An 18,095-nucleotide genomic window follows, 5' to 3' on the forward strand; every position below is an offset into this window, starting at 1 on the left:
TAAAATTGTAAAATATTTTTAAAACATATTAATTTTTAGTATTAGGTTGTCAGTAAAATATTTACAAAGATAAAACTATTAAAGCCTAATAAAAATGTGAGAGAGAAAACGTAAAATTGACAAAATCTAAAATTATAAAATATTTTTAAAACATATTAATTTTTAGTATTCGGTTGTCAGTCAAATATTTACAAAGACAAAACTATTAAAGCCTAAGAAAAATAAAATACTCATTATTTTTCAGCCAGTTATTTTACCCAACTAATCGGATGAACTCGATTTTGATTTAAAGCTTTACCAAAGAAAATATTAATAATAAAAAAAAAATAGAAAATGGCCAATATGGCCTAAAACTAATTTCACCCACGTTTTTGACATTTGCCAAAAGCGACTAGTCTACGACACAAAACATCGTGGCTCATTCTTGCCGTTAAAACTCTAACGACGACTGAAACACGGGCATCATTCAAAAGCCACACTTTCCCCGTTATTTCTCTCTCTAGAAAACTCCACCTTTTTCTTCATCCATGGCGGTTCTGAACCGCCTAGTCAGAAGCTCAGCCTTCTCCACCCTAGCTCGAAGCTTCTCCTCGTCTTTGAATTCCGAATTTTGCCTTCGAGCTTCGTCTTCTCTCACCAACAGCAAGACTCTGCCTCTTTGTCGCGAACCCAAGGGCAAAAACGTCCAGTGGGTCTTCCTCGGATGCCCCGGCGTCGGCAAAGGCACCTACGCCGGTCGCCTCTCTACCCTCCTCGGCGTACCTCACATCGCCACCGGCGATCTCGTCCGCGAAGAGCTGTCGTCACACGGTCCACTTGCTTCTCAGGTCCATTAGGGTTTGAATTTTGCTTTCGTAAATACACACTTGCATGTAGATATTTTTACATGGTGGTTTGTTTTTGCTAAAGTTTTTAATTTTTTTGAATTTGAGATTTTAGGTTTGTATATATATATGGTATGATGATCAAATCTATCTAAATTATTGATGTTGAATTTGAGGAGACTAACAATTCGTTTATCATTTTATTGATTTAAATGATAAATATTTGATTGTTTTTGGCCTGATTTGGAAATTGTGTTAATGGTTTGATCATTTTGAAATTGCTTCTATTTCAGAAAAAGTTTTGTTGAGTGGAGGGAAAAGTGCAAAACCCAGAGTAATAGTTTTCAGCTTATAGTTATGAAAAAGATCTCTTACAAAGGTTGGAAATTTTAATTGGTGGGAACGGGTTGAACTGTTTGATTGCTGAGATAATGTAAGAGAAGAAATAAAAAAATGAATCTTGATTTTTGTTTTATTGTTTTGGACTTAAATGATACACCTTTTGGGTCAGTTGAGTTGGAATTGTCTTTCTTTAAGACCATTGAAAACATGTTTATTGCAGTGGATAGTTTTGCTTGGCAATCAAAATTTATTGTGATATTGAAATATTAGCAGCCCTGCTTCAAATGTGTGGAGCTTTTGCAGATTTCTTACACACTGTGTTTGGAATCAAATCCAAAATTGCCTTCTTCCTCTGTGACCGGATTTTATACTAGCGGTTAGCTTTTGAATTGGCATAACTGTTATGTCTTTTGGTTGCGTCATTATGACTTTGGGTTTGGCTTTGGCCTATTGTATGGTTTACACCATCTTTTGTTCTCATGGCTCATTTAATTGGGCCTGTACAATTTATACTTCAATATGTAATCAAATTCACCTTTCAATATATATATATATATATATATATATATATCATTATGGGATTTGAATTTGGAATAGGAAAAGGAAATAAATTGGATTTGAAATAAAATCTCACAACTGGAATTTGAATGCTAAAGCAGGGGTCAAATTAGGTAAACTATAAATATTACTTAAATAAGTCCAAATCCCATGAAATTTTACCATTTTTTGTGGGATTTCAGTACACTATATTTTGGAATTTGAAATCCTATCAAATCCAAATCCGATTTTATTCATTCTGTCAAATCCGGTTGTTCAAAAAAATGATTTGAAATGTCGTTGAAATCTGGATTCTATGTTGGGAGGAGACATAAGGTTATAGGATGAGATCCTATGTTGTTGAAATGATGTAGTATCAGATTATAGGATGAGATCGGAGACCATAAGGTTTTATAACATGAGAAAGTAGATACTGAATAGTAAAAAAAATATTCAAAAGTTGGGAAAAACATTTTGAGCACATAGAATTCTCAGAGTCCACACTAATAATTTTCGAGCATGGTTTAAAGTAATGATAGTTACTGTGCATTATGACTGATATGCAATGGTTATGCCAAGTGAGGATACTGTTGGTGATACCTTTAGGGGCTGTTAAAATGGTCTGTTAGAATTCAATGATATTGCAGCCGCTACGGTGCAACTCGCACCTTGTCCTATATATCAATGTCATCATGTTTTAGTTCCAATCCTAATGTTTTGCTCAAATGCAAGTTGCTTATAGTTATTTATTTATTTTGTCTATAAGAAGCGCAAATGTATCCATTGTCTTGATAAATGCTGGGTACGTTAAGCCTTGACCCTCTTATAAGTATTTTATATATTTATCTTATTATAGCCCTTTAATCAAATTGTGATTTTTCAGTGTATTAACCAAGCTAATAACACACTGCTAGTTGCCATTAGTGACTAGTTATGTTCAAGGTAGCAAACACATTACTTGCCCGCTATGATCTAGCTTAGTTACCTTACCAAGTCGACTGATTCACTTATCCTGTTATGGTCCATACAAGCATTGTATCTTCTGAATCAATTAAAATTCAGGAAGGGTAACAACTTTAAGTTAACGGATTATCCTTGAACTCAGTTCAACTCAGCTAATTATTATGCCATTTGTTTTCATCCACCCGCATAATATTATTTTTATTAGCTCAGTTACTTCTGTTAATCTGTTTACAGAATTGAATATACAAATTTGACGGAATTTTCAATACTTCACTAGTGATTCCTTCTTTTCTTTTCTTCTTTTGATAAGAAGTGATTCCTTATTTTCTTAATATAATGCTGATTTGAATGTTATATTTTCCAGAAAAGAAATGGGGTTCGAATACTGAATTAACATTCATGAACTTAATTGTATTTAGTTTGTTAACTCAGCAAACCTTTATCCAACTTGTTTAGCGTTGGCAAATCATTCCTTTTGCCATTCTGCTCTATGTAAACTTGAGTTGATTGTGAAATATAATTTGAAACAAGCCAGTTTCCGAATTATAGCGAACTTAAAGATGATTACGAGACCTCTATTTAGCAACCTGGCCTTTATGGTGAGTAATTGGTTGCTTCTGACAATCTTACTTTTGTCTGTTCATTTTTATTCCTTGCTTATCAGAAACTATTTGTCTAGTGGAACTTTGAAAAAATTATGTTTCTAGGTTTTATTCCAAAGCAAGTTGGTTGGGACCTCTTTTATGGCTAACCTCATCTGAAATGAATTTGTTGTTCAGTGTCAGTAATTATGTCTGTTCATCCAAGAATATTTATTGAAGTCCATGGAAGTTATGTAAGAATAGTATAGTGGTTGCTTCTCTGATTTATGTTTTGACCTTAATGAAGAATTATTTTCCTTTTTATTCTCAACTAAAATTTTGTATCTGAAAATGTGTTCTATAAAATGCTGGAAGTTGCGGAGTAAGTTTATTAAATGGATCATTGCATCAGGAATGATCGAAGTAGACTGCCCATGTTCTACATTCAACAGGGTTAATTTTCATTACTCAGGGTCCCAAAGATTGACAATTTTGATAAATTAGGTCTTACTTGTCTAAATAATTGCAGCAGCCTTCTGTGTCAGAAACTATCGTGCTATAATATAGTGTTATTAGTGTAACGAAGAGTATAACAGGTTCTCTTTCTAACTAACAATTTAATGACTTAGTGAGCTGCAATGTGTGCTGTGTTTTCCTATTTCCTCTACGGAATATAGCTGCAATTCCTATTTTAGAATCTCCATGTTATCACTTACCATCTTAAATTAGATCAGAGTTTTCTCTTTCATTCTTTCTTTTTTTTTTTTTTTTTTTTTTTTCCTTTTTTCATACCTCAATTTAATAAAGTTGCATTTGTTTATTAAAAAAAAAAGAGAGAGAAATTATGCTAATGAAATGAAAAATATGAAACTCTATCTTTGAGCTTTTACCTTCTAGGAACAGTTTTCCTGCTGGTTCATTTGCTCTCATTATTCATTTTATTTATTTATTTGTTTCTATCTTGCAGCTTGCAGAGATTGTTAACCAAGGGCAATTGGTTTCAGATGAAATTATAATAAACTTATTGTCCAAGCGTCTTGAAGCTGGAGAAACAAAGGGTGAATCGGGATTTATTCTTGATGGTTTCCCTCGAACTATAAAACAAGCAGTGAGCATTTTGTCTGTGATCATTATTGAAATGTTAAAAAGAAAAGAAAAGAAAAAGAATTAATCATCTCTCTTTGAGTTATTGATTGGCATAGTGACTAATTTAGAACTGAAGTAGGGGAAGAAACAATAGACTGAAGATATTCAGGTGAGATAAACCTTTTTTTTTTTTTTTTGATAAGTAAGGCGAGTTAACCTTCTTAATGATAATTCCCTCTCTTATTTTTATTTTTATTTTATTTTTCAGGAAGTAGATATTTTTATGCTGTTTGAAGCTTGAATGGTCTTGCTCACCAAAATTAGATAGAGAAGCTTGAAGGGGTTACTTATTTTAGTTAGATAAAGTAGCGGGATATCTAATGTCCCAGCAATGGATATTATAATTTCACAATAACTTTTAGGATATAAACATATTCTGTAATAGCCTACAACCTTTTGAATTCTGATTAATATTGACAATTGCTATAAGCTGACTGAAAATGCATTTTGCAAAAGATTAACTCTAAAACATTGTGATGAGGTTTATTGTTCAAATTAAGACTATTTAACCCCACTTTGTGAAAGAATTACATTAAAGATTTCATTAAATTTAATATTTTCTATAGTCTGCAATTGACAAGTGCTCGTTGAGCGTTCACGAATTTTTTTATTCAAATGATGTATAAAGAAGTGCCAGGATTGGAATATCTATACTTACATATATATATATATTTTGACAAGACCCTCTTGACATTTTTTTTCCTTTTCCGTCCTAATTTGCCTTTTGTGCTTGGTTATTTTCAGGAAATATTAGAGGGAGTAACTGACATTGACTTGGTGATTAATCTTAAGCTTCGGGAAGAAGCGTTGCTTGCAAAATGCCTTGGCAGAAGGATTTGTAGCGAGTGTGGAGGGAATTATAATGTTGCCTGTATTGACATCAAAGGTGAGAATGGAAGCCCTGGAATGTACATGGCTCCTCTTCATCCTCCTCCACAATGTGCATCAAAACTTATCACCCGGTCCGATGACATTGAGGAAGTTGTAAAGGAACGGCTCCGTGTATACAATGAGATGGTATTGCTTCATCTTCCCAGGATTTCTTTTATTTACGTATGTGTACTTTTTTCTTGAACTGAGGAGACTAAACAAATCTTCTTTTGATGCATTGAGTTTTATATTTCTATTTTATTAGACAGAAGACTGATTACACACTATCAGTCAATATTACATTCTTAACGGTAATGGATGTACCTTTTTTTTTCAGGGAGGGGGGTGTTCTTTTTAAATTAAAAGTGATGGGGTTTTTATCAATCAATATGGAAGATACCGATTGAAGAGTGACTCAACTGAGACTATACAGTAACAATCAAGTCCTAAGCACAGCAGGATCGTTCTGATCACGTTTACCTCAGACTTGGGGGGTTTTGAATAGGTCTAAACGGAAACTACACTAATTTTCACCAAATTTAATCTACAATTTAAATCAATTTGTTCTTTAACAATAATTGATATTGCCTTGATGTCATAAGCAAAATAAAGTTTAGAGGCACACCAGATCTTTACATGGAAAACTCCCTTTCGGCGAGTCAAAAAATCCACGGGACATAGTCCGGCAAAATAATCCACTTTGAAGAATGAGATGCACAACCTAGATCTATTCAGTCCTTCGAACACTAGTTGATCCCTAGACACGGTAGGACGCCAAACCTTTAGTCCTTCGAAGATCTCCAGGTCGTCTTTCTAATTTGTCTACAATATTCAGTACTTCATCTGATGGTTATCTCTGAACGGTGTTGTTGTAATCGTTGCATAACATAACTTCAGTAGTTACAACACCTTGAATATATCATCATGATCACCATGTCTAATGGATATGATATGTGATGACAAATAAGAAAGATCACCCACTAATCTCTCTAGAATAACACTCACAAATATGTGTACGTGAACAGTATAATTTTCTTGTGGATAAAGAACGAATAAAAGAACTCTCAAAAACTTTCATAATTGTCTATGCAAGAGAGTATGTGTGAATGCAATATTTGGCACACGAATAAAGCACTTCTATTCACACACTAGGGTTTATGGAAAGACTAGTATTTATAGGCAACTCATCAATACTTTCCAAAACGGTTTAGATATGAAATAACTTGGAAAACACATTTTAGAAATTTCTAGTCTGCATAACCTTTGATCGATACCCATAGCAATGTCCAAGTAAGTTTAAGAAACTTTGAAAATATATGTAACGTGTATATTCACCAGGAAAAAACATATATAATGTGTTTGCATGAACCTATATGGTGATCGCTGAGTGTATTGGTGTGATATTACCTTTGTTTTCTCTGACTTGACGAAGTTGACATCCTTTTCATATAACTTTCTTCACCAAGTGTAGCCTTCACACACAATTATGACTTCTAACAACTAGTTCACCTACTAAAAATGAAATACAGTAAAAATTACATTGCATGAGTAAGTTTCGTCATACAAAATTTGCCAGCTTATGTCTATAAACCTAAAAAAAAGTTCCCAATTTTTGTTATCATTTGATACTCTTGTCATTACGGAATTGATGATATCTTCAAGGATGTTCTCAAGCGCAAACTCCTTTGGTGTTTATATGTCACAAGAGTGTACCCCTGAAATGGCAGGAAGAAGGGTTTCGTTTTTTTCTGTTTCCTTTTATTTTTTATTTTTTTTATTTTTTTAATGTTGGGGTGGGGGTGATGGAAGTGCCTTTCGATATTGTAAAAATTTTGCTGTATCCTTCATATTGCTAAATATATAACTTGTGCCATTTCATACTTTGTTCTATAGGATTGAAGGTCTATTTTTGCTGCATTGAGTTTTATAGTTCTCTTTTTATCAGACAGAATACTGATTATGCAGTATCAGTCATTGATTCTACATTATTAATGGTATGGATATACCTTGAGAGAGAGGAAATTCTTTTACAATTTAGATTTTCCTAGTTGTTATTGTGATTTGATGCTGTTGTCATTATAGAACTGATATCTTCAGGAATGTTGTTCTAAAACATTCTAATGTAGAAACTTTGAAACTATGATTGTATCCTTCACATTCGCTCTCTTTTTTGTTACGTGAAGAGGAAGTCATGTTCCTCTTCAAATGATTTAATCATTTTTTTGGATTCTTTGGGGCCTTAAAACCCCGGTTCCACTTTTGTATATTTTTATTCAATTATTACTTATCAAAAAAAAATAAAATAAAATAAAAAACATTCTAGTGCATACTCCTTTTGTGTGTACCACTGAATCTGAAATGATGACAGAAAGAACAGTTTTCTTTTTGGAGGGGGAGGGGGGGGGGAGTCCTTGGATTATTGGAAGTGCATTTTGATATAGTAGAACTTTTGCAACTATGATTGTATCCTTCACATTGCAAAATATAACTTGTATGTGTGTTTCATGGTTTATTTTAAAGGATGGAAGGTCTCATCTAAATTTGTGGGTTGACACCCTTGTTTCTTGCTGTTTGTGGGCCTCTTTTCTTGGATTTCTTTTATCCGTGTTTCTCATTGTGCTTTGTTTGGTAGGAGGGATGAGAGATGAGTCATCCTTAGGGAAGGGATGGTGTCCATTCCCCCTTTTGTTTGGTTGGATGGAAGAAAAGGAAATAAAATGGTATTATTATTTTACGAAAGTACCCTTAAATATATAAATTAATACATTAAATAGGATATTCTTTTCAAATTTATGTAACAAATATGCATTTTTATCTCCTCTTTCTTTCACTTATGGATAGAAGCAAAACAGTGGGTCCGGAGGAATCCTCGTCCCTCCTCCTATCCTTCATCTCTTCCTCTCCCTTCTACCGAACAAATGAACGTTGCTCCATCCCTTCTCTCTTCGTTTCCTCCCCCTTCCTTCCCTCCTGCCAAACGTAGAATTGGTGGTGAGTTATACGCACACTCACTCGATCAACTGTTTTTAGAGGGGTATTGCAAGCATTTTTCAATATGGTGTTGGTGGCAATGGAAGCCTTGACGTCTTAATTGGGAAATATGATTAATTTTTTTAACCTGACTAGTTGAGGGAATGAAGAAATATTATATCAAAAAAACATTAATGACAAGTTTTGATGGTTCAAATATTTATGTTTGTTTATAAGTTATCTTGTTCCTACAGAGCCGACCTGTGGAGGAATTCTATCGCAGTCGTGGGAAGTTGTTAGAGTTTGATCTTCCAGGAGGAATCCCAGAGTCCTGGCCGAAACTGCTTCAAGCTTTGAATCTTGATGATCACGAGGACAAAAAGTCTGCAGCAGCATGAGTTTTTTGAACTGTAGATTAATACCGAGGTAAGTTGATTATTCTTTGCATGTACAAGATGTACATGAATATTATTAATTTTAAACAGAAAAGGTGACGTTTTTATGCCATAAAAGCTTGAAATGTCCCTGAACTTTTTGTAATTGTATCTCCCCTTGGGGCTTTGGGAGATGTGTGGGATGGTCGAAGTATGTTTGAGAGGAGTTATGATGAAATTGGTGGTTACATTATTACATACTATACAGTCAATTTAATTTAATTTGTTTATTCTCAATATTGCTGTCATTTGATTTTTCTGTATGTTTATGATTTTTGAACTAGATAGAATGCAGAATAAGGTTTAAATCATAACTTTGAACCAGACTGCCACTGATCTGATCGATTTTATGGACCTTAAATCATATCTTCTTTCTTCGTTATTTGCTTACTCGTCGAACAAGAGCTCTATCTATTTTTGGTGTGGAGGAGCTACCGTAGGGGTCCTGGTCGCAGTGGAGCTGGAATCAGGATGATTAATGTAACTTGTTGATTGCAAATGCAAAGGTCAGCTGCTTCTCTTGCTTTATTGAGATCCGGGAATGCTCTAAGCTTTGTAAAAAAATTTTACCTTTCGCATACTTTGCCCCCTGTGCCCTGTGTGTATGTGTAAAATGGACTTGCCTAGGTTTACACATCCCAGTAAACCTAGGTTTATTTAATCTTTATATAGTTTGTTTCATAACAAGCGACCTTTTAATCCTGTAAACCTAGGTTTATTTAATCTTTATATAGTTTGTTTCATAACAAGCGACCTTTTAATCCGGTCGAGTTTTTGAACATCCCATATCAGAGAAGAGAGAGCGACTTTCATTACCTGAAGCTTGCCCGCCCCAACACTGAGTTTTGCTTTTTACATTGTTATTGAAACCTTCTACTAAAAGAAAATTCTGATGCCCACACTTTTCATGCGACAGAAATGAAGAGAGCAAGGAACCACGCAATAGCCTGGGTACCTTCTAGCATAGATTGTTGTACAAGCCCTTGCTTAAATGTATACAACAGTGAAATCCACTGTACAATTTTGGTCTCAATCATTATTCATGAAAACCAACATGTATGTGTTTCCTGCAAGAGTAAACCATATGGGCCTACTAGACCTTCGGGTATTCAATTAACCGAGATTCAGAAGCTGAAATTTCACATCTACCATCGACAGGTTTAGCCAGGGCATTTATAACATGACACAGGACTAAGATTCTCGTGCAAGTGCCTTGCAGTATGCTGGTAAGTGACAAAGATTAGTCCACTTCAACCAATAGAGCTTTCAAACCATCGGAATGGAAATAATTTGCTAATTGAAACGAGAAGTATCAACATCAGTTAGAAACACTGAAATTTCCCATCTCCAATGAATGATCACAATGTTAAATCAGCTGAGCTGAGGCAAAGGGTTAAAAACAGTCGGATATTTTACTATGCTCATACGTTCTTCAATACATATATATTATAATTTTAATAACAATCAACTTCAAATAAAGCAATACTACAGATCATTGGTAACCTAAAGAGGAATCTCCCCGACAATTTCCCCTTAATCTGCGGAAGCACAAATGATGTATTCATACAAAAATTAAATTTCCAAGGGTACATTAAATGTCTTCTAAATTTGATACACAATGGTAGCCTAAAAAGATCTTTACCTAGTAATTTTACCCTGATCTGTTTAAATTAGACACATTCATTTGAAAATTAGATTTCAAGAAGAAAAATGCTCTTTGAATAATTTTACCCCGTTGGATGAATGTAAATGGGGGCCAAATGGACAATTGCAGGTGTATTCATCCACCGGTGTACTGTGTTCGGCATCCTTTCGGTGCTCTCTCTGAACATCATTTCTCTTTCAACAATATATGGTTAAATATCTGGTTAGATGTCTTCTTCTCAACTCCGACTCCCGGGATAGAAGTATTCAACACTATTTTCTTTGACCTTGAAGTGGAAATTGTGCATCTTATTTCTTGAGCTTTCCCCACCAGAAGAAATTCCCTTGCTCAAAACTGTCAACTGCACAGAAACAAAAATAATAAATTAATAAATTAAAGAACCACACTCAGATAAAGCCACTGAAATAAGTCGCGTGACATGAAATCCATTTTTAAGAATGGTTGGTCTCTATTTATAATTAGTATATAAAATGTTCTTCCTGAATGTTTTAGAGTTGAAGATAAGAACAATTAGAAACAATCCTATTTTGCGGGTAATCCGGAACTACTGAAAATTTCATCTGGGGAGGAATTTGTGTGCCATGATTTCATCACTGTTAAATGAATGAAACAGATCTGTGCAATTTCTATAATAGGTCAAAACTACAAGTCAGAAATGCCAAAAATGCAATTTCATATTCTTCCTTCGGTAGATTAGTTTACATTGATCACAACATGTAAATCAAATATTGCAATATTATAGTGAATTAGTGATACCTGTCCATGCACATCAGTGGCTAAACCAGTGGCCAAAGGTTCTGCCTTTATTATAACATCTGCAAGGTACTCCATCTGTAAAATAAGTGGAGGCCCCTCCGTGCTTGAATAGATATCCACGTGATTAAGAGCTACTACTGAACAACCCTGTAAAAAGAAGTTATTCTCAATAGATCAACAACTGAGATTTGCGCAGGGATCTTTTTCAGTTCTTCTATCCACACTCTGACCGAATACAGATCTTAAGCATGTGTGTCTGCATGCGCACGAATGCGCTAAACAAAGGAGTGGAAATACAAAATGAAAACTAGGTCTTACAAATTGTGCTGTTAGAGTGTGGCAGTAATGCAGGAAGTCTAAGACATGATTTGAAGAGCCATTAGTAGCAACCTCCATTAAAGAGATGTCATCTATCATAATAGTCATACAGGTCCTCTTATCCCCAGTTAAAGCACATTCTTCCATGGTTTTCTGAATTTTCCCGTACAACTCCAGAAGCCCATCTCTACTGATGTTTCCTCCATCTCCATCTAATCATAAATCAAGTCAAAGCAGACTCCCGTCACATGTAAAGCAAAAAGTAATTAAAGCAAGATATTGTAAGGCTCCTTAAGATTTAACATGGTAGATCCCAACAATTTTGTTTCTTATTCAGTTGAAATCAAAACAACAGAACACATTTCTTAATAAATACACCAAAGGAAAGGTAAGTCCATTGATGTTGGGGCCAAAAATACTTTTGACACTACGCATACTTGGCTAAGTTAAATAATTTGTAACGCCTGTTAGGATCCCGTGTCAACGAATTTATTTTCTTCAAATATTGCAGTACTGAAGTCCACCAAAAGATAACAAGAACGGGATTAAAAAGGTTTAGAAGAACCACTTCTACCTGATATTCTCACCTGGACACTCCAACATAAGCATATCAAAGAATATGAATCTTTTATTATCCCGTTGCACAACTAAGTTGCAGCCCTGTGATAGCAACAACTCCAGATATCGTAAATGTTACTCATGAAAATTATTCAAAAAAAATTAACTGAAATAGATGATGCTTCGTACTGATATTAAACCAATACATCATGAAAGTAAGCTGAAAACCACCATATTTAAAGTAAGAAGCTATGGTTGTTGCACATCATTACAAATGTATCTCTCTAAATTTTCTCCTAATTTATTGAAGAATATTATAGGGAGTCTCGGTAGTTCCTCCACGAGAGCTAGGGCAAGTAATGCTCTGACCAGAATCTTTACAGCTACAGTGACCAGAGGACTGACAGACCCGCCTTAGGATGCGTGCATCATTTTATCTTTATCTTGTTGTTTTGAGAAAAAGAGCAAGTGTGAGGAAAAATTGGACAGGTCGAGGGAGCTGGAGTGGGTAAAACAATACTCTCATTATGGAATTTATTAACAATATTGCCAAAGCTCAATAATAGGTTGCAACTTTTCATAAATATTTCAAATCTAAATTGCATTATTTTCCTCTTGTTACCACTTATTTTGTTTAGTTTCATACACACCCACATGCTAACTCACTAACTAATTCATACGATTGGATGATAAATTGTTAAACAACATGCATGCATTGTCACGTAACGGAAAAAAGATACCTCATATGAACTGACAGTACAAACAAGCAAAAATTCCTACTGAGGTACACTTTAAATCGATAGCATTTCATCAAGGCTTTTATCCATAAAATATGCCGATGAATCTAAATGTCCCAAAAATGAAAACCATGCACATTTACATAATCCACATGTAGCTGAACAGAATACTTATAAATGTTCTCATACATGATTGGACATTTTAGACAATTGCCTCATGAAAGCTGTGCTGACATGTGCCCGACACCTATTTGGACATGTATGCACTTACTTCGAGAATGCACAAAAGAACCACTATGTTGTGCATTTTGGGATGCAACCTATTTTCTGATCATTAATTTCTTTGTTCTTGATATTGTATGATTCTTGCGCGAATACAAGCATGCCATAGAGACATAGTAAATTCATGAAATGAAAATTATGAAATACATATTCATGTGGCTGCTACGCCAATCAGAACCACAATTTTTAAGTCCTAGTAATGTGATTGTGCACTGAGCTCTCAAAATCTCATTAGCATAATTACCAAATTATTAGAAATAAAAAATACTAACTTCTTCTATATTGTCTCTTTTGATAAGGATCTTATTTTCAAAAATCATTTACTGGGGTGATAGCAGCTGCCATAAAGATACAAATTTTTCAATCTTATGAGATATACATTTTTTTCCCGAATATCTCTGTATTCTTCAAAGTTTAATAATCATCCAAGAGTTTGTACCCATATCAAGCCAATGCTCACACATTTTACCAAAGTCAAAATAGCCCAAGAGTCGATTATTCTAATTAACACATAGCTACCCATCCGATCCACTGATTGTAATTGTTGTAAAATGATTCACAGAGATGGAAAAGTTCTGTACAACAAGAACCACGTCTCCAAAACAACCCTTATTGCCCTAACAAAAATTTAAGTATATAGAGCCAGACATTACAGATACCACTGAAATTTAAATATTCCACAAAAATCCAAAAATTTCCCAACAAACATCATTGATTGACACAGCCTAAAATAAAATCTAAGCCAAATCCACCAAAATGATCAATGAAAAAGTTGAAAAAAGACTTTTTTTCAAACATACGGGGTGATAGAGAGAGAGTACCATTTTTCGAAGGATGCGATCGTAGTGAGAGAAAGGTTGGGCGAAGGCCACGAAGATGACAAGAGCAGAGGAGTAGTGAGGAGAAAGAGAGTGCTTGATGAGGTGATGAAGAACGAATGCGCCACTGGTTTCCACGCAGTCCTCGACGAGAGCTACTCGGCCGGACGAGATTGGAGAAGGACTCGCCTGGTCGTCGAGACCTAGGGCTTCGTCGAGCAGGTTTGAAGTTCTGTCCATGTCTGATAAAAATAGATTGCAACAGTTAGGGTCATAGTTGTTAAAGGCTCAAGGCACACAAAAGCGCAAATGCTTCCTGGAGCCTGAGGCGCAAGGCGAGGCGCGCGCTCGACTGAAGCAAGGCGCACGTTGAGAAAAAAAAAAAAAAAAAAAAAAAACCCACCCAATAAAGTATTAAAGATGCAATAGTATATATAAAGAAGAATCAATATGGGAAACAAAACCCACCCAATCAAAATTTGTTCTACAAGATATTTTTTGTTTTGTTTGTTTTTTTAAAGAAGATAAATTAACCCATCTTGTGACAACTTCAATGATCAATTTTTTTAATAATAATCAGTTCATTATTGTTGGAGTGAGTGAAGTTTAAATTCGTTCTTCATTATGGTGGTGGTAATGTTCAGGGCCGGCCCTAAGTTTCCAAATATTTTGAGAGGCCTTAGGCAAACTTTCAAATGTGAGGCCCTTAAGTTTCACACATGTAAAAAAAAATTATAAGAGTGCGGAATTTTCACACGATGATTTCAAATTCTATAGCTAATTTAATTGCGCGCATGTGCAATGTGCATAAGACAACTTCAAATTCTATAGCTAATTTAATTGCGCGCATGTGCAATGTGCATAAGACAACTAACTAATAACTATAATCTTCATTCATTAAATCTTCATGTTCATTGACTAACTTCCTATGATCTTTATTCATTAAATCTTCGTGTTTATTGAGGTTTTCTTCATTTGCTTTCGCATTCATATGTTCTTCATTCACCAAATCTTCAACTAAACTCTCTATTTGTGTATTGCTCCTAAAAAACTTAAGATTATCTCCTTTTTGAGATTGAATCAATTCTTCTTCTCTCTTCTTCTTCTTCTTCTTCTTTTTTCATGCCCAGATTCAAATTTTCTTGTAGACATAATGAAATCTAAATAACAGGAACCATAATCAACATAAAACTAGACTTAAAAATAATAATAATAATAATTTGCTTTGTTTAAAGAAAATATATATTACCTCAATATGCAATGATTTGATTCAAGTTCAAGGCAAATAACCTCACGAGATCATAAGAAGAGTGTCCTGCTAGCATGTGAAAGAAGATCACAATTAACATAAAGTGGATGGAGAATCAAACAGAAACAATAATAACTAAGCATTGCCGATCATACAATAAATAAATAAATAAAAAATCTAAAATCAAGCTGTTTGGTTGAATGATCTCCTAGCTGGAGTTTTCACTGGAATCTGGAGGAGAGGAGAGAAGACAAAACAGAGTATCCAAAATACAGTCCAAAAGTGGAAATGGGGAACAGAAAACTGCAGCTTCTTTTTTACATTTATTGTTTATATAGCTGCTAAAATTTGATGACTACAGATGACAAAAATGTGGAGATGAGGTGACTATATATATAGGAGGCTGAACTTGTAGTGCTGAAGAATTAGTGGGAATTTTAGGTTATATGTGGCATCCACTATCATATATAGTTTTGTCTTTCACTCTTTATATTAACTACACTTTGTGTGTGTTTTTTTTGGGAGCCAATTACCCCTTTCTTGATTTCAGGATGAGGAATCAACTTTAGTAGCAGTGATTGATTGATCATTGCAACAGAAGAAACCATTAACTTTTGTTTTGTTAAAGCCTGCTCTTGATTTCCATGTGTTTGTACATTCTGATGGCAAGTGCTTTGACAGTATTATTAACTGAAATTCTAGCTGAGCCAACTTCAAATAACATCAATAATGGTGGTATGTATCTTCATATAAAAATAAAATATAAAAAAATCCTTAATTTGGCACTTTTAAGTATGAGCATAATTTAGAGATCGAAAAAGTTAATTATTACCTCAACGGCTCAACCCACTAGAAGGAATCCTTAATTTTCGTAGGATTGAATGTGAAAATGCAAAAACTTACGAGGAAAAGGGGTATGATTGCTGCTGTTGTGAGATTGGAGTGGAATTAAGGAGAGGAAAAAAAAAAAAAAAATGGCTGCCATAGATTATGCACTCGATCGCCATGAAAGACACACATTATTAAAATACTAATAGAACCATAATATATTCATTCAGCTTTTGATAGCCATCACACACAGTGACACACACACATACACAAAAAAACCCTAGTTTGGAAGCTACTTTTCACTATTGGAACAAAGGTAAAGGCCCGAATCAAACGAACCAAAGTTAGAACAAATCAAATGATGAGATGAACCAAAGAAAGAAACATATATAAAAGATCGATTCATGCAAAAGGAGAGAGAAGAGAGAAAGAGGATGATCATACCTTGTCACCTGAGGCGATAGCGGAGGCTGCGTCCTGCGGAGTGTCGAAGCAGATTGTGTCGTCTGAAACTTGCCCTAACTTAATCCTCCGTATTTCATTTTATTGCATCCCCTATGGACCTCACCAAAACTTGTCCTAACTTAAAATTTTTTTTTTTTTTTTTTTTCCATCCTCTATGGGCCTCAAAAATTGAGGCCTTCAAAAATTTGAGGCCCAAGGCGACCGCCTTGGTCGCCTTGGGCCAGGGAACTATTGTTTTATTGTAAACTAATTTAGAAGTAAAAAAAAGGATCCTTTTTACTATGGTGGTAATGTTTTGTACAACTGATATAGTACTGTCTCTAATTGCAATAAGTCGCCAAATTTTATACTATTAAAGTTTACTCATCCTCTAAAACTATCACAAAGCAGCAGTCAGTCACAACTCACAACATAAATTTGTCAAAATAACTTTAACTTGTGTAATTAAAAAATAATAATAATTACCAAAACAGAAACAGATTGATCATTAAAGTTCAAACACATGCAACATAGACAAGCATAAAAACAGGCCTAAAAACAGAAACAGATTGATCATCAAAGTTCAAACACATGCAAGGCACTAATCTAGACAAGCATAAAAAAAAACAGAGGATAAAAAAAACAGAGGATATGTTGGAATAAAAACAGAGGGCCAAATTGGCCAAGCCTAAAAATAAAAAATAAATAAATAAATCTGCCAGAGTGCCAGACTCGAGAGAGCCGAGAGAAAAATAATAATAATAATAATAAATAAATAAATAAATTTGAGACTGAGAGATGATAGATCCGGGCCTTCGGCAGATCCGAGAAGAGAAGAAGCGAGAAGAAGAGAAGAAGCGAGAGAGGGAAGGAGAACTTACCGGCAGACGCAGATCCGGCAGATCCGAGAGTCCGAGAGGACCAAGACTGAGATTCGCTGCCTCTGTCCCTTCTTTCCTTTTGTTTTTTTTTTTTTTTTTGCTTTCTTTCCTTTTGCTTTTTGTTTCTTCTTTTTTTTTTTTTTTTTTTTTTTTTTGTAACTTGTAGCTTCTATAATAATAAAAAGTAATAAACAACTAAAAAACAACAATAAACAAATAATAAACCATACAAAACCAAAATAATAACAAAATAATTATATATATATAAAAAAACACTTTTCAAGTAGGCGCGCCTTTAGCGTTGCGCCTTTTATACAAAGGCGCCCACCTTTTACAACCTAGTCGCCTTAAGTCATGCAAGGCGACAGGATGGCACCTAGAGGCGCCTTGCTCCTCAGGCGCGCGCCTCCGACGCCTTTAACAACTATGGTTAGGGTTAAGGGTTTAGGGTTTTGATTGAGAGGGCTGAACAACAAGTTTTGATTTTGGAATGGTGGAGAAACTAAATTTACTCCACATAAAGTACCAGATGAATGCACGTGGGATACACGTGTGGCGGTCAGGTGTCGCCGTCCTACCACAAGCTTAGAGATTGTGCATTAAGGCGAGGGACAAGTTTTACATTTATAGAAGCCGCTACTACCTTTCACTATAAATATAGCTAGGCAAGTAGGGATCGTCCCAAGGGATTGTGAGAGTTGAACAAGGTTGTGGAATCGCTATTAGGGTTAGTAGGTCGAGTAATCAAACAATTGGTTGGTTGGTTGATTAGACTAGAGAGCAACTAAATTAAACTAAGTGATAGCAAAAGAATGCAACTAAGAGCAAATAAGAGAGAGAAGAGTCTTGGGGTTTAGAGATCACCACCAAGCAATGCATTTCTATACCATT

General features: G+C 34.7%; 2 protein-coding genes and 1 long non-coding RNA gene across 9 annotated transcripts; 2 read left to right on the forward strand and 1 right to left on the reverse strand.

The window, feature by feature from the left end:
* The first annotated feature begins 413 nt into the window (after window positions 1–413).
* LOC132311973 (probable adenylate kinase 6, chloroplastic) lies at window positions 414–9,416 on the forward strand. 5 transcript variants are annotated; one of them, XM_059810161.1, is made up of 5 exons: window positions 420–827; window positions 4,215–4,355; window positions 5,138–5,410; window positions 8,488–8,659; window positions 8,952–9,416. In XM_059810161.1, the coding sequence occupies exons 1-4, from the start codon at window positions 528–530 to the stop codon at window positions 8,629–8,631; spliced, it is 858 nt and encodes a 285-aa protein (XP_059666144.1). In that variant the 5' UTR covers window positions 420–527; the 3' UTR covers window positions 8,632–8,659; window positions 8,952–9,416. The 5 variants fall into 5 exon arrangements, with proteins under 5 accessions (XP_059666148.1, XP_059666144.1, XP_059666145.1 ...); XM_059810162.1 differs by having other exon boundaries at window positions 8,956–9,416; XM_059810164.1 differs by having other exon boundaries at window positions 8,993–9,416.
* On the forward strand, window positions 4,362–4,888 carry LOC132311975 (uncharacterized). Its single transcript, XR_009483147.1, has 2 exons — window positions 4,362–4,502; window positions 4,602–4,888. It is a non-coding gene; the product is annotated as an uncharacterized LOC132311975 (long non-coding RNA).
* Window positions 9,417–10,162: 746 nt separating the features above from the next.
* LOC132311974 (elongator complex protein 6) lies at window positions 10,163–16,445 on the reverse strand. 3 transcript variants are annotated; one of them, XM_059810168.1, is made up of 7 exons: window positions 16,324–16,445; window positions 15,052–15,117; window positions 13,806–14,044; window positions 11,995–12,067; window positions 11,480–11,619; window positions 11,090–11,236; window positions 10,163–10,673 (listed from the first exon to the last, which is right to left on the reverse strand). In XM_059810168.1, the coding sequence occupies exons 3-7, from the start codon at window positions 14,040–14,042 to the stop codon at window positions 10,551–10,553; spliced, it is 720 nt and encodes a 239-aa protein (XP_059666151.1). In that variant the 5' UTR covers window positions 14,043–14,044; window positions 15,052–15,117; window positions 16,324–16,445; the 3' UTR covers window positions 10,163–10,550. The 3 variants fall into 3 exon arrangements, with proteins under 3 accessions (XP_059666151.1, XP_059666149.1, XP_059666150.1); XM_059810166.1 differs by having other exon boundaries at window positions 11,408–11,619; window positions 16,324–16,444; XM_059810167.1 differs by having other exon boundaries at window positions 11,408–11,619; window positions 15,052–15,120; window positions 16,324–16,430.
* Window positions 16,446–18,095: the final 1,650 nt, after the last annotated feature.

The sequence above is a fragment of the Cornus florida genome, unplaced genomic scaffold, assembly GCF_030987335.1.
Source record: "Cornus florida cultivar Cherokee Brave unplaced genomic scaffold, ASM3098733v1 CherokeeBrave_3.0.0_Hap2_Chr06, whole genome shotgun sequence".
Lineage (NCBI taxonomy): Eukaryota > Viridiplantae > Streptophyta > Magnoliopsida > Cornales > Cornaceae > Cornus > Cornus florida.